Source organism: Chelonoidis abingdonii, chromosome 5, assembly GCF_003597395.2.
Source record: "Chelonoidis abingdonii isolate Lonesome George chromosome 5, CheloAbing_2.0, whole genome shotgun sequence".
NCBI classification, from domain to species: Eukaryota; Metazoa; Chordata; order Testudines; family Testudinidae; genus Chelonoidis; species Chelonoidis abingdonii.
In genome coordinates, this window is record NC_133773.1 from 4,639,236 (window position 1) to 4,664,358 (window position 25,123).

The window sequence follows — 25,123 nt, forward strand, 5'->3', positions numbered from 1 at the left end:
CCACCGAGTGTTGCTAGGGTAAAAGTCTCCGACGAACGTGCACGCGGCGCGCGCACACCTACTGGAATGGATATGAGCAACACATCTCGAAGAACAACAGTTACAAAGGTGAGTAACCTTGTTATTTTTCACTTGAGGGGATCCTCTAGAGCCAGATGCCTCAACACCTCTGTTAAGATGCTAACCTATTCTGCATTGCCCTATGCCCATTTTACTCCACTCCAGTGGAGCAAAGATACCATGAAGACAGCAGAGCTTTTTACCAGGGAATATCACTAGCACAGATGTTTCTTGGATGGCACTGAACTGACGATAATGGCTCTCTGCTGCTCCCTTTGAACTCCAGTTTAGAAGGAATGCTAGGGCTATCACCACAGTGCCATTGAAATCCAGCTATTTTTGGCTGCCAGAAGGACCCTAATGGGCTACTCCAGCCTTAGACAAGTTAGAGTATCTCTGAGGCTGAAATTAGAAGACTTCAAAAATGTCTTTACTTTAAAATTTTTGCAGAGTCTAGTGCGTCTATATGTACATCTACCTATGCAAATCCCATTACAACACACATTTTTAAGGAAGATGCAATTTTCTGGGACAAGAAAAGTAAAATGTTTGAGAAATTGCCTTTATCTGAATACTTGATATGATTGTGTGTCAGTTATGCCCATGGAGAAAGATGGTAGCGACAGCCAGAGTCACAGGGCTGATGTCTGGTTGATGTTTGTGGTCAAAATAGTAATGGACTGTTTGACTGTGAATTTAAAAATAAGCCAGGCCTGACCATAAGAGAGGTACACTAGAAAAGAGGATGTACTCAGCAGCCCACAGCTGGAATGGATGAACAGCTGGAGCATGTGGCTTCTGCCATAAGCAGACTATGCAGCTTGTTGCCAAAAAGGGACTACAATGGTCAAATGACAGATCTTCCATGTCCCTCCAATTTCTATGGGCCAAATTTTCAAAAATGGCCTCTGATTCTTCAGTTTTTAGGTGCTCGCTTCTAGCACCAACAGCCTAGATTTTAGCAGAGTTAAGCACCAGCAGCTTCTATGAATCGCAATGTGAGCGATGGGTGCTCGGTGCTCCTAAAAAGTCAGGCCCTTGTCTCCAGCGCTGGGCACCCAGAAAATGAGACATGTTTTACAGCACTTAAATAATAAAAACATGGACCTCAAAGCTAGAATAGTACCTATCCCATGTTAGACAGCTAATAGGCAGGAGTGAGAATCTTACATAGCCAGCATTGTATCTTTAGAGAAGAACAAGGCGCTCTTGTGGCACCTTAGGGTATAAGCTTTCATAGGATAAAACGCACTTCATCAGATGCATGCAGTGGAAAATACAGAAGGAAGAGATATATATACAGCAAACATGAAAAAATGGGTGTTGCCAAACCCACTCTGCCCTCCTTTGCGAAGGGCTTTGGGTTCTCCAGCTGCAAACCACAGTCTATTAACCACATTTCTCCAGGGGGCTGAGGCAGCCACCCAGAGATTCTACAACTGGTCTGTAAACCGCTGAGGGAGGGGGTCAGGCACTGGCTGGGGGATTCTAGCCCTGGCTCTGCTGCGGTAGTTTACTATTTACCACATGGCTCAGAGCGAAGGCACGAGGGGCTTCCAGTTCATGGCAGCCTCGCTTAGCGTGGGTGATGCAACAAGAGGGGGAGTGGGGTGTAGGTGTGGGAGCTTGCAAAGGGATGGGATATGAATGCACAAGGGCATGGGGTGGGGTAGCAGTGTCTGCAAAAGCGGCCAAGGGTGAGTAAAACGGGTGGGTGAGAGCAGGCAAGAAAGTGGCACGTTTGAAAGGGTTGGGGGGGGGGAGATGGAGTAGGGGGGCTGGTGTCTGTGAGGCAGCGAGCCGAGGCGTGGGGCAATGGGCGGGTAGGGAAGGGAGGAGGCGTGTGGAGTGGGCACGCAATGAAGAAAAGCCTGGGTGGGCGAATGTACCGAGTGTGAGGGAGGCTGGGTGTGCAAAAAGGCAGGCCAGTCGGGCGGGGGGGGCAGGTGTGCCCCCCCGGGCAGGGCTGAGTGTACAAGGGGGCGAGGCAGGAGTGCGCAGCTCCGGCAGAACGGGGGCCTCCGGGGCAGATACGCGCGGAGGGCGGCGGGGATGTAACTGTCGGGGCCGCGCGGAGGGCGGCGGGGATCTGAGGTACAGGCAGGTGTGCCGGGGGGCGGGGGCGCGCGGAGGGCGGGAGTTCGGGCGGGTGTGCCGGGGGCGCGCGGAGAACGGGAGTGCGGGCTAGTGTGCAGGGGGGCGGGTGCGCGCGGAGGGCGGGAGTTCGGGCGGGTGTGCCGGAGGGCGGGTGCGCGCGGAGAACGGGAGTGCGGACTGGTGTGCCGGGGGGCGGGTGCGCGCGGAGAACGGGAGTGCGGACTGGTGTGCCGGGGGGCGGGTGCGCGCGGAGAACGGGAGTGCGGGCTGGTGTACCGGGGGGCGGGTGCGCGCGGAGAACGGGAGTGCGGACTGGTGTGCCGGGGGGCGGGTGCGCGCGGAGAACGGGAGTGCGGGCTGGTGTACCGGGGGGCGGGTGCGCGCGGAGGGCGGGAGTGCGGACTGGTGTGCCGGGGGGCGGGTGCGCGCGGAAGGCGGGGCCGGGAGGCGGATGTGCGAAGTCGCCCCGGGTCTGTACTCCAACCCTTCCCGCCTAGGGCCGCCCACTTTGTGGGAAACAGGCTCGTGCGCAGGCGCAGCACCCACCAGCAAGCGGTGAGGAGGGGGGTGACGCACGCCCCCGTTAACCAATGAGCGTTCCCCTATCTCCTCCCTCAGTAGGAGCGCGTGCGCAGCGGAGCAGGCCCGAGTTTTCAAATAGCCGGAGGGGAGACGGCCGGCGCGCGCGGGCGCGCACGGGCGCGGTCTGGACTGTCAGCGGCGGCGGCGGCGGCGTAGGCCTGGGACAGCGCTGGCGCGACATGGCGGAGCCGCTGGTGAGAGAGCGGGGGCAGGGTCTGGGGGTGCCTCGGCCAGAGCCTGGTTACTGCTTGTGCCCGCGCTCCCGCCTTGGGGCTGAGCCGAGGATCCTGGGCGGGGGGTGGTTTCCAGGGCAGGGTGCTGGGCGGGGTTGGGGAGGTTGAATGTGGGGATCCTACCTGGGGGGTATTTCTTAGGTGTGTTACGGTAGCGCCGAGGAGCCCCACTGGGGGTAATTATTTATTAGGTGCGCTGTAGTAGCAGCCAGGAGTCCCCTGGGGGGTAGTTATTTATTCGGTGTGTTACGGTAGTGAGCAGGAGCCCCACGGGGGGTAATTATTATTAGGTAATTAAGGTAGCAGCCAGGAGGCCCTCCGGGGGTAGTTATTTCTTAGGTATGTTACGGTAGCGCCCAGGAGCCCCCTGCTCAGGGGTAGATATTTAGGTGTATTACAGTAGCGTCCATAGGCCAGGGCCCCATTGTGCTAGGCACTGTACAGATACAAAGCTCGCCCCCCATGCCCTATGGAGCTGCCTGTCTAAGCATACGACTGTGGGTGGAGCCAATAACATGTGGGTGTTAGGTGGTGTGGGCTGTCCACTCCACCTGTAGCACAGGCCAGCACATCTTCCCTGCAGTGTTTTTCCTGTTGCAAGTGGGCTGAGGCTGCCCTGTGTGATGGTAGCTGCATGTTTGTTTGTTTTTTTTCAAAGAGATCATTTTTATTTGCCACCAAAAATAAAATAAAATAGAATAATTGACTTTGGCTCCAGCGAAAGCAGACGAGATCCATGCGTCATGTCAACCACAGCAAGAAAGAAAAAATACCACAAAGAACCACCTCTGGGCTTTGCTTCATGAAAAGAACGGTCGATCCCGAAGTGTTAAAAAAGAAAGAGCGAAGAGCTAAGTCCGGCAGCTGTTTCACAACTGGCCCGAAGTCTTTATGACATGGAAGAGTGTGATGTTGCACACGACCTGGTGGCCATTGTTCCACGTGTACAGCACCCTCTCCTGCGGGTTGTAGTCCAGCATGGAGATGTGAGAGTACTGGTTGTGGAATGGGATGTCCGTGTACTTGTAGCTAGAAGTGTTTGTGTAGTAGGCAAAATAGATCTTGGCCCCGGCCAGGTGGGAGTTTGTGACGTAGAGGGTGCTGCAGATCATGAAGGAGTCGCCGGTGCTGCGCTTGGGGTAGCCGGTGTCCCAGCTGCGCAGGATCTCCAGCATCTGTGGGTCTGCCTTGCTCACCACAATGTTGCCGGCGTTCTGATTGGTGATGTAGACCGCCCACAGCTCGTTCTCATCCACCATGAAGTCGATGTCGGAGAAGCCCCCCCAGGAGTAGGGGAAGGTGTTGTTGGAGCTGGCGGCGTTCAGGCTGCGCTGCACCAGCATGCTGCGTGAGCAGAAGTGGTACTTCCCCACGATGTTGCTCTGGTACTTGTAGTAGAGGGAGCCGTTGAAGACTACGTGGTCCGTCCTGGCCCAGGGGTGTGGCAGCAGGTGCTGCTCGAAGTTCTGGCCTGTGATGATGTCGTTCAAGGTCCGGAACTCCAGCATGTTGCAAGCCAGGTAGATTTTCCTGGCTTCTTAGGGCTTGTCTACACTACCCGCTGGATCGACGGGCAGCGATTGATCCAGCGGGGGTCTCTACGTGATAAATCAACCGCTGAGCACTCTCCTGTCGACTCCGGTACTCCATCAGAATGAGAAATGCAAGCAGAGTCGATGGGAGAGGTCAGTTGTCAACTTACCGCATTTTTCTTTTACCTTAATTATACGACCTTAGGGGCCTTCTATACTCTATTACTCAGGTTCAATGCCGCTGTTTCAGCGAGGCAGCGTTGGGGAAGAAGTGTTAGTTTCCGTGGGGCAGGTGGTGCTGGGCTTAGGGGTTTAGAGTTTTAGGGGTGGGGTGGCGTGTGTTGTGTTTTGAGGGGGTTGGGGGATGTTCGGTGGGGCTGGGGGGGTTCGGCCCTCAGCTGTTTTCTTTGGAGTAATATGGCCCTCGCCACTTTACGAGTTGTGCAGGCCTGGTCTAAGTAATCATTCTGGGATGCAGACAAATGTTTTTTACGTAAGGGTTTGTAGATTAATTACCAGTAGCTTGTTCTACCATGTGTATTACATATGTGTTTTAAACTTGCTCTCTCACCACAACACTGTTATTAAGCAGGCTTCCACAATGTAATACATGAGTTCCTATCAAACTTAGTTTTACAGTAGTTGGATTTTGTGTGAATTTTGTGCTATTGTGTTTAAAGTTTCTCAGGCAGTTTTCCTCAGCAGTTGGAGAGTCTCATAAATGTTAAATATTCCCGTCTCCATTTTCTGGTAGCAGGTCCTAGACGTAGCCTTCTGAGGACTATGAGAAACAGAACTAGCAACAAGTAAAATTTACTCAAGCAATACCATATCCATAGGCTTGTAACTCTTCAGTCTTCTGCTTCTCAATGTGATACAGGTGGGATCTGCTCTGGATCTTAAAGATGACTGAGTTACCAGTAGCTGTACACTCAGAATCACATTTTGACCATTGTATCTCAGCTCCCTCTACATGCTTCCCAACTGCTATCTTTCTGACCATGTTCAAGCAATGGAACTTCCTGCTGGATCTGCGCCTCTGCTGATAGTTCCTGCTCTCTGATTTTACCAGATTTTGTACCATGTATTAGATTAATAGCATTCTAGTCATTCATTGTTATTTAAGAGTTAACTTGTTCTTGATCCGTGTGTATATTGGATTACATGATCTGGACCTCCGTAACTTCTCTGCTACTGCTTTTCTTGACAGTATAGTCCTGGGGGTTTGTTGTTGCCTGGTGTCATAGCCAACAAATAGGTTTGTGGTCAAGGCTCTGGTTCTGCAGTTGCTTCTCCATTGACATGATCGCTGTTTGCTTTGAATCAGCTCTTGTACTGTCATTGGGTTTTGATGCTTGAGGAAGATTGCTTCATGTTAAGTGGGGGCTTTGATGTATTCTTCACCGCAGAGCCCTTTGGATTTGTCTTGATGTGTGGCTGCTCTGCTTATTTCTTCACAGGATGTCATCCTTGTTCCTGTCTAGCTGGTGGAAGAATGCAAGTTCAGAGGCATTAAAGTGTCTGTTGAGTGCAGTTTCGCATTCAGTTACCCCTAGGCCTGAGAGTTGTGTTCAGTATCTGGGAGTCAAGTATAGTGTAACGTTGAGTGTTGGATGTGCCAACAGATGTTATCAAGGACCCCGTTAGGTTGAGACAGGAATACCTGAAATTCTATCTTAGGTCTTCTGAGAGATGCTCTGCTGAAAGCTGTCCTGAGGCTAATCTACACTGTTTTCAAAGTTGTCTATCTCAAAGCACAAACCTGTAGTTTCTCTGCTGAGTGCTTGGGTACTCTGCAGTGGCATTATTCAGCTTGGCATAATCCCAGCAGTGCCATTTTGAAGCCTGTCTTGAAACGGTTTGTATCTTCATACAAGCTAAAAATCTCTCATTTGAATAGCTTTTTGTGCATTAGCACTGGGGCTTTGCTGCTAGGACAATATCAGACTGCAGACTCCATCTGTGATGTTTTTTACCTTGTCTGTTGTCCTGTTAACTCCATGCTGGACTTAAATTCCGAAGGTTGATGGCAAAGGGCTAACAACATATGGTCCTTGTTTTAAGTGCTCTCCCACTGACATTGAATCATTCTAAAACATTGGCTGACTACTGTCCAGGAGAACTGCCCTATCAGAGGAGAGATCACCTATCAATAAAGTGACCTGGTAAGTGTTTGGGATCACCTGAAGAGGCTGATCCAGGACGAAGGGACTTGTGTTGATTTAAATGGAATCGAGGTGTTAACATCACTCTGTAACTGTCTAACATTGAGGTGCCCCTGCTGGTTCTAACTGCCGCTCTTAGAAGTGGTGGGCTAGATAGAGGATTTATCAACAGTCTGGTGTGTGGCCAAGAAGAGGCACTCTTCTAAAGCTGTGACAGCTCCAACCTAAGTGCTCTGAGGTAGTGAAATATCTAGTAGCTCTCTAATATATCATTATTGCTACCTTTGAAGTAGCTTCTCATCTCAACCAGCCTCTGACTACTCTGCCTTAAGCCTCAAAATCTAATGACAACACAAGAGCTGACTCAATTCAAATAGTGCTGAAGACAACGCAGAAGAACTGCAGGATCAGAGCCATGACAATATACCTATGTGTTGTCAATCACAGGAATATTCTGGCAATTTTCTTCAATGGCCTGCATGCCCACATCCTGGCCATGTTACAAGTTCAAGGTTAAGAACCTCAAGGACTTGTTAGTGGAATAAAATCATCAAACCCTTTAGTGTGTGTGTTTGTTTGCTTGCCTCTCTTATCAAAAGAACCGTGTTGAAATACTGTTTGTAGCCATTGCTTCTTGCTTAAAAAGGATCTAGGTAGGAAGGTTCTAGAGCAGGGTGCCAGATTCACTTGGAGCAGAGGGCCGAGTTCTGTTTGTTTATGGTATACATTCAGAACTGTGCACTCTACACAATACACGGTAGAATTCACTGATAGTCGCAGGGGATTTCTATAGCTCGAGAGAAGAATACTATATTTGTTCAGTGCTTTATTGTTGCATTAATCATCAGTGAGAAAATAAGCTCCCCTTTAAATCTGCTGCTGGGAGCAGGACTGGGTGTGGGGTCAGGAGCTGGGGCCGGCTCTCTGCACCCCTCCGAATGTTCCTTCATGCCCCTTAGCGGGATCTCTCTCACACTTTCTGGACCTTCTGAATTAAACTGTTTAAATGACACTTTGGAGCATCACCTTAATGTTGACACTAATCAGATTGATAAAAGACATGGGAGTTCACTCATTTGAGTCATTTCAGGCAGTCTGCAGACGCGGGGAGACATGACTGCATCAGTTACATTTGTTGTTCATTTAGAAAAATTATCTATGCAGTCATGAGGACTAGAAAGTTTTAAAGTGAAAGCTTAGATTCTGGAGAACCTGAATGTCCTGAGTGCCATGTAATTAAATCATGCTGTCTGGGTGCTTTACACCCCTATTTTAGAGGTAAGTGGTGTTACTGGCTATTGGTATACGTGTGTGGGCACAGCTACCAGTACTGTAGAGGGCCAAAAAGCATCAACTAAGGGAATTCCTACCTGTTTCACACCAGCACAAAACCAAAGCCTGGGAATCCTCTGGACTGATGTACTCAGGGAACAAGAATTAGTTAAATTAATTTCCATTTCTTTTCTTTTCCATGTAGTATCATGTTTGATAATAAGAAATTGACTTCTGTTTTTTTAACAGAATCATTTGAAAAATGACTACAGAGCAAGATTTTGCAACGGAGGAGGGTAATTAATTTGTGTTTGCGTTTTAAATTTTTAATTCTTAGACACTGACCACTTGTGAAAGTTATGTTGGTTTATATCAGTAGGATAATATCATAATTGCAGTCTATGAGCTATATCCCTTTAAATTGGTTATCAGATTTGCTTAGTGTTTTGCTTTTATTTTTGTGATGTGGCTATGTGGAAGTTAAGATGTTAAATACTGAAGTAATGATACTGAAAGCATCTCATTTTTTTCCTCTTGGATGTCATGGGCAGTTGAGCAATCCTCAGTTAAATAGAATATTTGAAGGTGGACATTGAAAAGCGAGTGCATGTTTGGTCACTCAGAAGTCAGTTAATGCCAGTGTTTAGGTTGTGTACACAACCTTAATCTTGCTTTTTAGCTGCTACATTACCCCATCCAACAACCGTTTGATTTGCCTCTGGGTAAGAGAGTGAGTGAAGGTAGGGCCTGTTGATACTCCCTCCTCAGGCCCCAGGATCTTTTCAGAGCATTGATTTCAGCCACCCCAGGTTGAATAGAGATCTTGATGGTGAGGAGGGAGGACTTGCAGGCCTCTCTTACCAAGCTGTTTGTCAAAGAGCTGCTGGAAGGGGGTGGATGCTGATAGTTCTGGAGTAGGAAGCTCAGTGCTCACTTCAGGGACCAACCTGCTGTGCTTTCACTGATCGTTACTTGATGGGGGGAAATCTCTGTTTCTGTTCCCCATCTATCCTAGCTTCCAGTGTGGATGGGGTTACAGTTTTGCACCCCCACCAGCTGGGTAAAGCACTTTACAGAATTTTCAGGTATGCTTCATTGGCCTGTGTGCATTTTAACAGTCTGCAGGAGTTGTTCCTCAATCTATTCCTCCATTGCAAGTTCCACTGGGGACCTTATTCAGCCCCTTCACACCTTAGTTTTTGCAGGAGCCATTTCCCTATTTGCAGTTGTCCCTGCCAATTTGCGGTAATACATTTTGTTATTTTTACTATGCATCTAAGTCACACGTGCATATGCTGGGAGTCCATTTTTAGGTGCACACTTCATTAGCTTAGTGAAAAAATCTACCCTACTTGCCTAATATCTGATTTTTAAACCTTGTAACTTATTCGTATCAAGAAACAATTTCTTCCTAGCCACTAGTCAGTGATACCCAGTGATGGCTGCTCTCAAGCAAGATTTCATCTTTCATTTTCAAACTGTTTTGTCTGTATGGTAGTTTAGGAAAAAAGTTGTAAATTTTGTTCTGTGGGAAGAATACTTTCCTTCACTCCCCTCACACACAACATTGGTTGAGCAGTTTTCCTTTGAATTAAAAAAAAAAAAAACAGCAACCCCAAAACACTCCATGAAGAAAACTGAGCATGGTAAATGAAAAGTTTATAGGAAGTTATGAACTAATGTAAATAGTGATTTCACTGTCAATCATTATATAACGTTAAGCATAGTGCTTGCTGCTGTATATGCTGAGATAGGTTATGTGCAAATTTAAAGTAGGTAACTCTTTACTGCAAACGATTCTTTCAATGTGATTTTTCCTTCTTCCTCCTAGAAAACAACAGATTAATGTACAGCCAGGCCAGAATGTACTGAAAATTATACGAGATTGTTTTGAAAGTAAGCTTCAAACATTTGTCTGTAATTAGTATCTTTGATTTATCTTTTTATGAGCAAGTAGTAACACTCTCCTTATTTTCATCTAGTGGAAAAGGAGTAGTTGTATAAGCGGTTTGATTTTTCATGTAGCATGCCTATAGCATAATGCAAAAAAATGCAATGATCTTTCTAAAAATATATGGAAACTGCACTATAACCTGTTACATAAACTCTGTCGTTCCCTGTTGATAGGATATTTTCTCATTAATTCTGAGAAAATCATATTTTTGAAAACATGCAAACTATGTACTATTCCATTTATCTCATTCCATTTATTTTTTTCTTTTTAGATTGTGTTAGTGATTCTACAATAAATTCTCCAAGCGTAACGCATTGCTCAACCCCTATCATTTTAAAGCAAAAGGAGGATTTATTACTCAGCAAAGAGGTCAGTTTGTTAATATAACCGTGTAACTGTTTGGTGTGGGGGAACAGTTCCCTTTTGTTCCCATTGGACAGAGTTTTATACATGTACCTCTTGATGTATCCATTCTGTACATTTTCTTTATATTTGTGGCATAATTTAGCCCTCTGCTGCAGGGGATCTCAAACTTCATCGCACCGTGATCCCCTTCTGACAACAAAAATGACTACATGACCATAGGACGGGGGACTGAAGCCTGAGCCTGCCCAAGCCTTACTGCCTCGGGTAGGGGGGCCAAAGCCTGAGCCTTACTGCGCTGGGCAGGGGTTCAGCCCCAGGCATGGTGCCTGCAACCTGAACCCTGCCGCATAGAGCTGAAGCCCTTGGGCTTTGGCTTTGCCCCTGGGCAGTGGGGCTCGGGATTCAAGCCTGGGCCCCAGCAAATCTAAGCCAGCCCTGGTGACCCCATTCAAAGGGGGTCCCAATCCACAGTTTGAGAACTGCTGCTCTACTGTAATGGTTGATAACATTATTTTCCTCAGTTGTCATGGTAAAACACAGTTTTGTTCTCTAACAAAGGTTGTCTGTCTCCCTGCCTCATCCTTTTTTCATAATAGTTTACCCAGCTTTCATTCCTGATAACTTTCCCTGGTAATCTCTCAGGTTCAAACTTTCTTTGAACTTCTGCTTCTCTTGTCATCCTCCCAGCCTCATCTGTTGGTCCCACTAAACCTTTTACAATTAAAACTTCCACTGCTGCAAAAAGCAACAAATGCTTCCTTGGCCACCCGCTGCTGGTTAGCAGAACTAGCTTGCGCCCTAGTGGAAGAGAATTCAGTTGTGTTTGTTAGATCTTGCTTTGTGTTCTTTTTCCCAGCAATCAAATGGAAGTAGTATAATTGAGGTGTTGACAGATGATGCTTGTATAAAAGGAGCTTGTTAGCTTATGATCTTTGGTTGTTTGTAAGAGGTTGAGTAGTTCACTTTCTAGCTGGCTTCACTGAAACAGAAAGTCTTTGCCCTATGATTGCACCTGTCTGGGTACTCTCTGCTACCAAAGGGGTCAAGCTGCTGTCTCTTGGGGTACACCTATACTGCAATAAAAGACCCGCAGCTGGCTCACATGAGGTGACCTGGGCTCATGGAGCTTGGTCTGCAGGCCAAAAAATTTCAGTCTAGATGTTCAGGTTCGAGTCTAGCCTCTGAAACCTTGCGAGGAGGGTGGGTCTCTTAGCCTGAATGTCTACACTGCAAATTTTAGCCCTGCAGCCTGAGCATTGCAAGCCTAAATCAATTGACATGACTCTCAGGCTCAGTGTCCTGAGTTTGTTTTATTGCAGTGTAGACATGCCCATAGTTTGTTGCCACTGTTCTGCATATGTCAAGATTTCAACTAAGACAGCTCATTGTAGGGATCCTGTATTTATCAGAACAAGTGCTTCTGTATATGTGTGGTCTACTTAGATGTTTATATGGCCCCTATCAACATCCTATCCAGTTGCTTTACAGATATTAATCAGTTTATCCTCACAACACCACTGAGTAAGGACATATTCCTTATTTTACTCTGGGGTTGATAAAAATCATGACTTTTAAAAAATCAATAATAAACTTTTATTTAAATCACAATCTTTAATTACATTTTTTCAAATTTAAGAAATGTACATGTTAGCACTTCCCTTTTTATAGTCTTACTAAATTACTCAAGTAGCTGTTACACTTTAATTAGCTTCTTGCTCATTAGTAGAGTTTCAGATTTTATATAGGGTTTCTTGTACTAAGAAATTTCATGCTTAACATGCTTATCTATGCTGAAAAAGACAAGTTCAGAGCTTCACTTAATATTTTGACTGTGAGAATAATACAAACTCAGGCAAAAAATTAATAAGCAAATAGCCCCTGCTGTATTTGCAACCAATACCACCTTCTGGTACATTTAACTTCTGCAGATCAATAAAACTGAAATGCTTTGACAAGGCAGTAATAGTCCATCATGATTTGTATTTTGAAGTCAGTGAGACTTTTGCTTTTAAGGTACTCAGGTGCTTTTGAAAATCCCACCCTTAGGTGCCTAAATCTGAGCCTTAGGAGCTTAACTTTAGACTGAAATGTTTTAAAAATTTGGCTGGTGTATAAAAAAAATTCACAATAATTTTAATGTATTGAAATTTATTTAATGTATTGTATTTTCATTGTGAAGCAGTTTTGTTTTAAATCAACAAAGATATGATGGCACTAAGATATATTTTAATAACAAACAAATTTAATTTCTGCTTTTGCAATCATTTATGCGCATTGCCTAATTTTACACACCTGAATAGTCCCATTGAATTCAATGGCATGATTCAAGTAAAATTACAAACCTGCTTAAGAATTTGCAGTGTTAGGGCCTGTCAGGGTTCCCTCCCCATTCTAAACTCCAGGGTACAGATGTGGGGACCCGCATGAAAGACCCCCTAAGCTTATTTCTACCAGCTAAATACTTCCCCAAGGCACAGATTCCTTCCTTGCCTTTAGTATCGCTGTCACCACCAAGTGATTTAAACAAACATTCAGGGAGGGCCGCTTGGAGCCCCATCTCCCCAAAGCCTCTACACGCCCTTTCCTGGGGAGACTTGAGAATAATATCCTAACCAATTGGTTACAAAGTGAGCACAGATCAACCCCCCTGGGTCTTTAAGACACTGAAAAATCAATCAGGTTCTTAAAAGAAGTTTATTTAAAAAAAAGATAAAAGAATCACCTCTGTAAAATCAGGATGGAAGATAACTTTACAGGGTAACAAAAAGATTCCAAACACAGAGGATTTCCCCTCTAGGCAAAACTTTAAAGTTACAAAAACAGGGATAAACCTCCCTCTTCGCACAGGGAAAATTCACAAGATAAAACAAAAGATACTCAAATGCATTTTCTTGCTATTATTTACTATTTCTGTAATATTAGATGTATCATTTTAGTAGGAGCTGGATTACTTGCTTGGTCCCTCCCTTTGTGTCCTGAGAGAACACCCACATAGCACAAAACAAATCCCCCCCCCCCCCCCCAATGTTTGAAAGTATCTTCTTTCCCCATTGGTCCTTCTGGTCAGATGCCAACCAGTTATCTGAGCTTCTTAACCCTTTACAGGTAAGGAGGGATTTTATGCTACCTGTAACTGTATATTTATGACAGGGCCTTAATTTTCAGTATTTTGTTTTGGTTGTGGCAGTTTTGTAAAAATCAAATGATACTCCATCAGCAGTGTTATTAACACCCCTCTTCCTCACCATTTATAATTTAGTTTATTATGTGTTAAAGTTTCAATAGAACAGATTAAATTAGTTTTTACAAAACTTCAGTGGGATTCATGAGAGATTTAAAAAAAATGATTTAAATCAATTACTTACATCAACCTACATTGATGTAGAGGCTAAATAACTTGCTCAGCATCTTATAGGACTAAGAATTGAACTGTGGTGAGAGGCTTGAAGTGGTTTAATTACTTGAATGTTTTATCACTTTACTGACCATTACAGACTGGAAATGTAAGTATTAAATTGTGATGAGAATCTGTTTTTAAATGATTTTAAATAAGATTATGATCAGAAAATAGGCATATAATATAAGGATTTATATTTGTTAATATTTTTACTGTTGCTGTATCATAACAAACTTTTTTCTTTTCTACCTCTCCTGCTGTTCACTGTCAAACATTACAGTCAAATTCAGGTTTATTTAACTCTGAGAAGAAGACATTTAAGTCTACATCCTCTGTAGTTGCATCACCAATAAAATCAATCAGCTGTTCAGGTTGGTGCTATTATCATTGAATTGTTAAATTTTTGGGGTGAATATGTCTTGGGATTTTTACACTGGTTTTTAAGGTGAAAACACTAATGCTGTTTAATATGTATAACAGGACAATCAGCTGAAGCACATCAGAAATCTATAGCACTTCGCAACATAGTTAGTTCTGACAGAAAAGAGCGGTGTGTGTTAAAAGAAGATACAAACTCAAGTGAAGATGATCTTTTTGATGCCGATGTTCCTGTTAGTTCTAACAAAAAAGCAAATAGTATATTAAAAGCTGTTGAAACATCAAGCCAAAACCCTCCTGGCATCTTTGATACTGATGAGGATAATTATGAGGTCATTGGATCACCTGTTCTTCTTGTTGAGGAAGCAGAAACATCTGTTCGCTTGTAAGTTGCTAAATCTACAGTAAGTTGCTTAGCTTCACTTGCTAAATCTACAGAAGAAATGTTTGAAAATTCTACTGTATAGCAGTTTTCAGTGCTCACAGTTAAATTTAAATCAAGTGGTAGTGATTAAAATGAGACTGTTGTTTGCGTATTGGATAGCCATGGTTCCTTCCAAATTTTTTTTTGCAAGTCCACTTCAAGTTATCAGACATTGTAGAAGTAGTTAATGTTAGACTACATCGCAGTGTCACAGAAATAGAAATATATAGCTGCTAAAATAGTCACCTGCAAAGCTATATTTTAAGTTACTTGACAGAAATTTGCTCTTAGCTTAATGATATATTTTCATAACTTTTTTAAGAAACATGTAAACTGGAGGAGGATCTAGGAAGAAACTTAAAGTACATTTAGAGATTAACAGTATCAGATCTAAATACTGTTTTTTTACATATAGATTAAGTCTTGATGAAAAAACAACTCCAGCAATGATGAAGAGACAGACAGAAGTTCAAAGGTCAGAAGGTCTTCAGGCAAGGACAGAAGAGCAGATAGTTTCAGTGGAAAGAGCAAAATGTATTACTGTGCCTTCTGAACAGAAAAAGAAGTCGCTTTTTTCACCATTCTTAGTGGCTGTGACAACAGGAACTGTTGAAAAAAGGTGCATTGAAGTAAAATGTAATTGTTATCAAGTAATTAGCACTGTACTGTAGCAAAAAATTTACCTAATACTGAATGATGTATTAGAGCAAGTCCGTCTGATTACTAAAAGTAATCAAAAAAAAAATTGGAAATAATGGCGGTTAATAAAGTGTTTTTAAGGTGCCCCAGAAGCCACAATTGAGGAAAAAGGCCAGTGGTTAAAAAATGGACAGCGTTTAGAAAGGAAGTGAATATAGCTATAAAAAAAGTGATGTATAACAAATGAAAGGAAGGGGAAGTTGATAGTAGTTGAATATAAATCAGAAGGTAGTAATGGTATAAAATTGATAAGGGAAGCAAAGGGGCACAAAAGAGAAATCTATGGCTAGTGGAGTTGGGGACAATAAGAAGGAGTTCTTAAGTATATTGGGAACAGAGAGTCCTAGCAATGGTATTAGTCCATCACTAGATGGAAATGGTAGAATTATCAACAGTAATGCAAAAAAGGCAGAAGTGTTCAATAAATATTTCTGTGCTGTATATGGGGAAAAAACAGCTGATATAGTCCACTTGCCATTTCATTAGTATCTCAGAAGGGTGTTAAACAGCAGATACTAAAGTTAGACACATTTTTAAATCAGCAGGTCCAGATAACTTTGATCCAAGAGTTTAAAAGTTGACTGAGGGAATTCCTGGATCATTAATGCTGATTTTCAATGATTCTTGGAACACTGGGGAAGTTCCAGAAGACTGGAAGAAAGCTATTGCTGTGCCAATATTTAAAAAAAGGCAAATAGGATGATGGATAGACGTGTTAGTTTGCCATTGATCCCATTATATTTACATTTAGCCACATCAAAACACCTCTTGTTTGCTTGCACCCTGCTTACCAACAGATCCAGGGAAAGATCATGGAGCAGCTGATATAGGACTCAATTAATAAAGAATAAAAGGAGAGTAATGTAATTAATTCCAATCAACATGTGTTTATGGAAAATAGATCTCATCAAACTAACATATCATCTTTTTTTCATGAGATTACAAGTTTGGTTGATAAAGGTAATAATGTCGATGTAATATACTTAGACTTCAGTGAAGTAGTTGATTTGGTACCACATGGCACTTTGATTAAAAAACTAGGATGATATAGAATTAACATGGCACCCATTACATGTATTAAAAGCTATCTAACTGATAGGGTCTCAAAATGTATTTGTAAATGGGGAATCATTGAACAGGTGTGTTTCCATTTTTAGTCCTGTGTTGTTTTACATCTTTATTAATGACCTGGAGAAAATATAACATCATCACTGATAAAGCTTGAGATGACACAGTTTGGGGGAGTGGTAAATAATGAAGAGGACAGGTCATTGAGAGAGAGCGATCTGGATCTGTTGGTCAGCAGGGTGCAAGCAAACAAGATGTATTTTTATGTGGCTAAATGTAAATATGTACATTTAGTAACAAAGAACGTATGTAGGCCATACTTAACGGGACGTGGGACTCTGTTCATCATTCATCAGTGTTTCTGGAAAGGATTTGGGGGTAGTGCTAGGTAGTCAGCTGAACATGAGCTCCCAGACTAGATCAGAGTTGTCCTTTTTGGCCTCCAAAGCTATGAATCTAAGTCTTAAATCTGACATTACTTTTTAGTAATTGTTTGTTTTATACATTTATTTCCATCTATGATTCTTGGGTTATCAAAATTTGAGTTATCTAACATAAAAATCGGTAGCATTTGAAACTGCTGTGCAGTTGAAATCTTGAACTGGTTTGAGACTCTGGCAGAGGATACTGATGCTGAATTGATGCCACTATGACTGTCATTGGTGTCGGAAAAAGGGCCAGCAAACCCTAGCTCTGTTAATACTATAACCATCATTGACCAGTGTCATACCGGTCATTTGAGAGGTGATACGGCTATGTACTGTAAGCTGAGTGACACTTGTTTTTTAAAAAAAGAAGCGGGGAGGCAGCAATACGTGCTGACTGCAAAACTTTTAGGAAAACCAAAGCCATCACACTGGAGATAACTTCTACCAGGAGCAGCATTAGCTTTGTGTTTAAATGCTTGAATGACCTCGCTGACAAAAAGGGTCAGTCACTCAGTGAGGTCAGCTCCGGTTCTTGTCAGCTAATCAGTACAAAAGCAGAGTGCACGACATTTCAGCCCGCTGCTAAGTGCACCCACAGTCTCTTTGGACCCTGACAGAAGAACATAAGAATGGTCAGACTGGGTCAGACCAATGGTCCATCCAGCCCAGTATCCTGTCTTCTGACAGTAGCTAATGCCAAGTGCTTCAGGGGGAATGAACAGAACAGATGATCATCTAGTGATCCATCCTCTGTTGCCCATTCCCAGCTTCCGGCAAACAGAGGCTAGGGACACTTCATAACATGGTTTTGCACTTGTGACATCCTTGCCAATAGCCATTGATGGATCTATCCTCCATGAATTTACCTAGTTCTTTTTTGAACCGTGTTATAGTTTTGGCCTTCACAACGTCCTCTGGCAAGGAGTTCCACAACTTGACTGCACGTTATGTGAAGAAATGCTTCCTTTTGTTGTTTTTTAAAAATCTGCCTATTAAAATGATATGAAGGCTGCTGCTGAGTTGACCCATTTCGCACAATTTGATCCTAGAAAATTCACTATTAATGAAATAAGATGGCAGAAACCTGGAATTCCTGCAGAATTGTTAAAAATGTCCTGGCTACAAACACTGTTAATGTCATTTGGAGAACAGAATCTGTCCCATCTGACTGGCAAAAAGGCATTATTTTTCTGCTTTGGAAATATAAAGGCAGCAGATGAGACTATTGTGGCATTACTCTTCTGTCTGTCCTGGGGAAAAATTTTGTTTCTGTTTTGTTGGCCTGAGCTGCTTATATTTTAAGGAGCAAGGGAAAACTATAGCAAATTGGCTTTAGTCCTGGCAGTTTCATGACAGAGCAAATCTTCATGCTGTGCCAGCTTATTGAGAAGATATGCCTCATTCACATTGCGTTTGTGGACATTAAAGCCACCTTGGACTCTGTTGACAAAGTATTGCTTTGGCTGAACTTGAAAACTTGCAGGCCTTCCTTAAAAGCTCTGTAGAATGTTCCATCTTCTAGATGATGACTCTTCAAGCTACATTCTTTTAAATGGGGGAGAAAAACACCTTCTTTTGAGTTAGGTCAGGCATTTGACAAGGATACATTGCTGCCCAGAACTCTCCAGTGCTGTTATGGGCTCTGTGCTTGACCAGACACTAAATAAATGCATTTTAGGCATATGCCTTGGTGACAGGAACCTCACTGACATTGATTTTGTCAACAACATAGCACTAGTCATCTTATCAACGAACAAGCTAGTTGAGGCACTTAAAGCTCTGGAATGCTCAGTGGCAAATGTCAGCCTGAAAATTAGTTGGCAGTAAACCAAAATTCTAGCAGTCAGCAATTTCATATGCACTGCAGGCTCCAACATCCAGTTGAGATCATCTATAATTTCACCTATCTCAGCTCTGTTGTTAACATGAGTGATATCAAGAAAACTTGAAACCTGCACTGCAGAAATGTTGCCAGTAATGAGGCACCTTATCAAGAACGTCTTTTGCAAACTGAATAATTGTTTAAGTAGAGAAGCGAAGCTGGTAGTCAGTATTCTGACCTGTCTTACTGAAATATGGTCCTTCCCTGTCAAGACTGAAAAGAAGTTGGACACGGTTCATTTGAAGCATCGCCGAACGATCGAAAACATTAAAGCATACGAGTTCAAGTTGAATGCAGATATTTATTTTCTAACTAAACAGGTTCCACTCACTCAAATGGTTGCCCAGTGCTCTTTACGGTAGTATCGTTGTCTGCTCTGAAAGCCTACCAACTTCCCTGAGAGAATAATCTTCAACTTTGTCCCAGTGAAAGCTGGGAGGAAAAGACCCCTGGGAAAATCTAGAACATGATGGCTGGTGGGTGTCAACAGACATCAGTCCCTCATTGGCATCTTACATTGTAATATGCCAGATTTGGCTCAGGTTAGGATATCATAGAGGTGCATACCACATTCAATGGCCTCTGCGCTGTCCAAGTGATAGCATTAGAACTAACCACCCAGCCTAACCAATTTTGTACCTTTGTGGTTTGACATTTATTATTCTTGCTTGTATATGCCAAACTAGTGTATAACTCCTAGTTTTTTGTGGATTCAATACAAAAACAGTAGTGTCTGAGTGGGATGGAGGTGGATTTATGTTGGGGCAAGCCTGTGTAGGAGTGATTTTTAAGAGTAATGGTGGAGCTATGCTCTCTGGAAGTTGGCTGTATGGTTCTTAGCCTGAGGTAGAATATTGCTTTCTAGGAAGTTTAACTTAATGGGAGAGGAAGTTAGCTGGGATGGGGATCAGGTGGGAGCAGTGTTAGGGCTCTCTAAAGTGTCTGAGTTAATGATGAGGTACAAATATGTGGCCACAGATAGGAAAAAAAAGGGGCTGTGTCCCCATTCGGTCAAGTGGCAGGGAAAAAACAGAATGGAATGATTAATAGATTAATAGATTCTAGGACTGGAAGGGACCTCGAGAGGTCATCGAGTCCAGTCCCCTGCCCTCATGGCAGGACCAAATACTGTCTAGACCATCCTGGATAGACATTTATCTAACCTACTCTTAAATATCCCCAGAGATGGAGATTCCACAACCTCCCTAGGCAATTTATTCCAGTGTTTAACTACCCTGACAGTTAGGAACTTTTTCCTAATGTCCAACCTAAATCTCCCTTGCTGCAGTTTAAGCCCATTGCTTCTTGTTCTATCATTAGAGGCTAAGGTGAACAAGTTTTCTCCCTCCTCCTGATGACACCCTTTTAGATACCTGAAAACTGCTATCATGTCCCCTCTCAGTCTTCTCTTTTCCAAACTAAATAAACCCAATTCTTTCAGCCTTCCTTCATAGGTCATGTTCTCAAGACCTTTAATCATTCTTGTTGCTCTTCTCTGGACCCTCTCCAGTTTCTCCACATCTTTCTTGAAATGCGGTGCCCGGAACTGGACACAATACTCCAGTTGAGGCCTAACCAGCGCTGAGTAGAGCAGAAGAATGACTTCTCGTGTCTTGCTCACAACACACCTGTAATGCATCCCAGAATCATGTTTGCCTTTTTTGCAATAGCATTACACTGTTGACTCATGAATGCTGCAGTTATTTGAGCAGTACCTTGTAACATGCTCAGGTGTTGTAAAGTCACTGTTAGATTTTCAGTATTAAACTCTGAGGGTTTTGAAATCGAAGCATTTGAATACTGCTCAGAGATAAAAGCTCAAATTGAATTAAATCCTCTTCCTTTCAGTTGAAATGAAAAACAGAAGTGGTTTAGTCCCAGTTGTCATAAAACAATTTCTGAAAATGTTTATTGATGGTTAAAATCTTGTACATACAAGTGTAAAGTATGGAAGAATGTTCCAGGAAAAAACAAGTTAAATTAAAAATTATTTTGCTGTTTGGATTGTTATATTGTCTATTGTAGTACAATGCTCAAATTACTGGTGATTCTTTCTCCCCCCTCACTTCCCAGATATTATATAGTTGCTAAATAACCCAAAACATTCTAGGCATTTATCTTTCCTTTAATACTTTGTCTCATTTATTTTTAAAACTGTTTTATATATGTGCTAAACCAAATTACATGAGAGAACCCTTTTTTTTTTTGTATTTTTATCCTTAGGTGTTCAGCCTCAATACCGCCACCACCTTCTCTTGTAAAAGATTTAGGAATGGAAAATGAGTGTGAGTTTTTAATTGATGAATCGGATGGTTTTTCTTTTACATCCTGGTTTTCAATTCCCAAAAAGAACAAAAAAATAGAGAAACAGACCTTAGCAAAGCCTGTGCCAAAATCTCAGCCTTCCGAAAGGAAAAAGGCAGTTGTACGAGAAAGCAAGAAACGCAAGGATAGAAAGGCACAGAGTGCAGTACCTGTTAAACTGACTCGTATGGAACAGTCGAAAATGAAAACGTGTGACGTTGCTGAAGGGATACAAGCGGAGTTACAGAATGCTTCGGATACAAATCTAGGTTTATCTGACAAAAAGAAAGATGCTCTTAAATCTGTAAGGCAAAGCAGTCCTCACATGGGTAAGTTATATTTAGAAAAAAGATTAAGATGTAAAGACTCTTTGGATTTTTATACTTGCAAAATCAAATGTTGAAAATTGAATTGTGATGAAAGAAAACAATTAGTCTTTTACATTCCTTATTAGTGGGAGATCCTTCTGCCCTTGATTTGCCTGTTCTTAATTGAATCTGTCAACAACCAAAGACTTTTTCCTTTGGTTTAGAATGGTGGTACTTCTACTGGGAGCTGATCTCCTTGGGGATGTTTTGATTGATTCCAGGGTATGTTAAATCGGAATGGTGAACATAGGAAAATATTCCTAGGTCCCCTTATTCCTGAGACACTCTATGATTATTCAGCACTTGGGAGGCAGGTTGGAAGAGTCCTGAATGGGTTGGAAGGATCAGCTGAGGAAGTATGGTGTGTGTATATGTGTATGCATAGCAGTAATTTCCCCCTTGCCCACATGTGGAGATATCAAGGAAGGTAACAGTGATTACTTGCTTCCTTGTTGTCATGGGGACCAAGGAAAATGGTAACATCTGTGTTCCACTCCCAACTTTGTGGAAAGGAGCTAGAGATATGTGGTGTGTCTGCAGGGAATCAGCATTTGAGGAATAATGAGGGAGAGCTGTTTAACAGGAAGAATAGAAAGTTGACTTGATAGCATCTGTGGAAGAGCAAAAGTTGCTGCAAATCTTTCTAGATTAGGGTTTAGAACCCGGTAGATGAATGGAATGTGGTACACTGAATATTTACCACTGTACACAGAGTATTCAGTAGATAGTGTTGCTTTGAGAACTTTAAGTGAAAATCACCCACCAGGGAAAAATTTATGTTCATGATATTTCAGTTAATAATCATATATATATATATATATATATATATATATATACACACACACACACACACACACATATATACACACACACACATATATATACACATATATATATATATAAAGTTGTTCCTGTGGCGTTAAAAAAGGAAATTAATGTGTGCGTTTTTGTATGTTGGCAGAAGAGAGTGAAAAACACACACCTGGACAAAGATCCACAAGAACCCCAAACAAGAAAAACTCCACAGCCCTGAAACAGACACAGCCCCAAAAATTCACTTTTTCAATTTCCAAATCAGACACAGATATTTCTGATACAGAACAACCTAAACCAACAGAAATACCTAATGAAGATTTGTTTCAATCTTGTAGTATGACTGAGCAGCCTCAAGAGAAGGTTGTGTCTTCAAAAGAGGATCATAATTTTCCAAAACCTCCCCAGTCTGTTTTAAAAACTGCTCTGTCCCACAAGACACAAACTGCTAAGCAGAAACTTTCAAAAGTTGCATCATCTAAAAAACTGGTAGAAAACCGAAGAAATAAAGTTAGAAAATCTGCCCTTAAATCCAGTAGTAGAAAATCCGGGGTACAAATCTCAGAGGAGAGTTCTGAAAGTGAGCCCATAGAGGAGGTAGATGAAAGAGATTTTTTAAAATCAAACAAAGTGTTTACCCCTTCACTGCAACAGAGATCACCGACTTCTGCATTACAGAAGTCCCATAAATCCCCCAAACCTAAAAACCTCATACATTCACTGGAATCATCTGGTAATGTACATATCAAAACTCCTGCAAAATCTAAAAAACCTTCACAGATTTTCATAGACAATACAGAAGACTCTGATGAGGGGAAAAGAGCATCAGCTAAATCTCTACGGAGGACAGCTAGTCAGATTAATCAAAGAACAAATATGATTGATTGTTCAAATCCTGAAAATGCTGAACCTGGGAATACAACACATCACAAGGGTTCTTCTGGCCAGGACATGGCAGAACAAAAACACAAGGAGTCAAATGCATCTGTGAAAACAAAATATAAAAAACAGAGTAATGTCCACCGATCACAGTAAGTGGTTTTGTGTACTTTTTTAAATGAATATGCAGTGCAACTTAATTGTTCATAAAACATCTTCTACCAAGATCGAGGCATTATTAAGGTATAGAATAATTCAGTAAAATTTCTGAAGAGCCTTCAGAGGAAACTCAGACTTGAATTTATATTCATGGCTGTTAATTTAAAAAAGTAATCAGTTGCATTTTAAAGGATGCAGTCAGCTTGAGTTGGACCTCACTTTTTGGGGGGAGGGGGAGGAGCAGGGGAATACTTTTACAAAACATAGGAATCTAGGAATTTTTAGGCCCACTGGCCCTATTTGGTATATCTAATCCAGTATCCTGTCTCACAGTGCCCAGTTCTAAATGCTTTAGAGGAAGGTGCAAGAAACCCTATAGTGGAAAAATATGGAACAACCTGTTCATAAGGGGGTGCTTCCTCCTAACCCTGTTAGTTAGTGTTTGACTTATGCCCTGATCCAAGAGAGGTTGTCGTCCTTCTTGATATCTAAATGTTTTATTCTGTCTAATGTAACTGTTCTTATCATATAAATGTCTAGACGTATAAAATACCAAATTCTTCACAACAAGACTGATAGAAATAGTTCTTTGGAAACTGCTTATGCATAAGGTTTTATGTTGAATAATATAGTTAAGCCAGACATTGCAGCATTCTACGAGTCTGACATCCAGATAATGGGGGAGGGAAATGTTAGAAATACATAGACACAAAGTAAACGGTGCAGAAACTGTTCAAAAACAAATCAAATTGGTTAGTTTGATATTTTTCTAGGTGAGTGAATTTATATAGTAAATAGAAGAGACCACGAAAAGTAAATTCCATTAATAACAGTCATTATTACAGTCTAAAAATTACCACTCACCTTAATCCTAAGTACCAAGAATAATGTCCAAAATATGAGTGACAAACATCAAGAGAAGTGACCAAACTATTCACCTTAGCGTTGGGTTTGAAAAAGCAATTTTATGACTTCGTGATATTTGTTATTGAAAAAAAGGAGTCTGTTACTTTGATCAGTTACTTTTAACAAACGTAGTAGGAGATGTCATATTTATGTTTGCACAATATTTACTTACAGTGAAGTTAGTACTAGATTAATGGTTGGTCATTACTACTGATGAAGCCTGACTCTGATTCAGACAGACTAACTTCTGTACTCTTATCTTGTATCAGTATTTTTCTAAAATTCCTTCCATATGCCCCTCTTTACTATAAAGAATTACTTTCAGTAAGATTACTAACAATTGCATCTCTCCTAGAGTCTCTGCTGCGCCTGAGAAAAACAAGAATCATAGCAGGTAATTTCCTCTGTTGTATGCAGAACTGTCATCTGAATATTTCTCTGCACTAGGAGACCATAGCAGTGCTGCAAAGCCTTCTCAGTAGGATAAATGAGCCATCACCAGGGTTTTGCTTTTTTTCCTGACTCGTTGCCGTGATCCCAAGTCAGATTGGCATTTTTAAATCTTGCTTGGTAAATAGCTGTTAACAGTAGTTCCAATAATATTAATAGTATTATCAGTAGTATCAGAAGCATTACTGTGTAGGAGTATGTGATTAATAGTAATAGGAGTCCCAGCTGGGATTGGGATTGTGCTAGGCATTGTATATATGCATGCGTCCTCAGTCAGGGAATTTAATGTCAAAATAAATAATACAGGGGCTCATCTGTTGATTGCATTATTAATTTTCATATCTTAATTCAATGAAACTCAATATTTTAATTTAAATGAAACTGCTGCATAATTTCTGGTTTGTCACGCCAGTGTCTCAGAGTTCAGTGGATGGAGTTGCAATTTTTATGTTCAGCTTGCTGTAGAGTATTTTGGTTATAATGTAATACAGACTGTTGGGTCCTAACTGCCTGGAGTTAGGGTAACCAACAATAGGAAGGGAGGATGAGTGTAACAATGATAAGAAGCCCGTTATTGCAGTCTGATCTGTGGAGAACTTCTCTTACTTCATTGGGACTCTATGCAGGCAGTCTATTGGGCCACTGAGGATCAGGTTTCAGGAGTGGGCTTAACATAGTCCAAATGATTTTCTCTATTTTCTGTCCCC

The 25,123-nt window shown here is 42.0% G+C and overlaps 2 protein-coding genes across 5 annotated transcripts in view; one reads left to right on the forward strand and one right to left on the reverse strand.

The window, feature by feature from the left end:
- The first annotated feature begins 2,750 nt into the window (after positions 1-2,750).
- Positions 2,751-25,123, forward strand: part of CENPC (centromere protein C) — an 87,638-nt gene continuing 65,265 nt past the window's right edge. Inside the window, exons 1-10 of one of the 4 annotated variants that reach the window (XR_012655900.1) lie at positions 2,751-2,933; positions 8,191-8,237; positions 9,773-9,837; positions 10,167-10,264; positions 13,939-14,029; positions 14,139-14,421; positions 14,876-15,079; positions 20,761-21,170; positions 22,171-23,053; positions 24,322-24,360. Coding sequence is in view for 1 of the 4 variants with exons in the window: in XM_032805213.2 (XP_032661104.1) it covers positions 2,919-2,933; positions 8,191-8,237; positions 9,773-9,837; positions 10,167-10,264; positions 13,939-14,029; positions 14,139-14,421; positions 14,876-15,079; positions 20,761-21,170; positions 22,171-23,053; positions 24,322-24,360 (2,135 nt within the window). In the remaining 3 variants the exon portion in view is untranslated. The remainder of the gene's footprint in view (positions 2,934-8,190; positions 8,238-9,772; positions 9,838-10,166; positions 10,265-13,938; positions 14,030-14,138; positions 14,422-14,875; positions 15,080-20,760; positions 21,171-22,170; positions 23,054-24,321; positions 24,361-25,123) is intronic. The other 3 variants (XR_004377098.2, XR_012655901.1, XM_032805213.2) reach the window with 3 other exon arrangements.
- LOC116839333 (noelin-2-like) lies at positions 3,842-4,643 on the reverse strand. Its single transcript, XM_032805215.2, has one exon. The coding sequence runs from the start codon at positions 4,478-4,480 to the stop codon at positions 3,842-3,844; it is 639 nt and encodes a 212-aa protein (XP_032661106.1). The 5' UTR covers positions 4,481-4,643.

What these genes read in the sequence shown, in the direction of transcription:
- LOC116839333 (XM_032805215.2), bottom strand. Translation starts at nt 4,480, where the DNA reads ATGCTGGAGTTCCGGACCTTGAACGACATCATCACAGGCCAGAACTTC.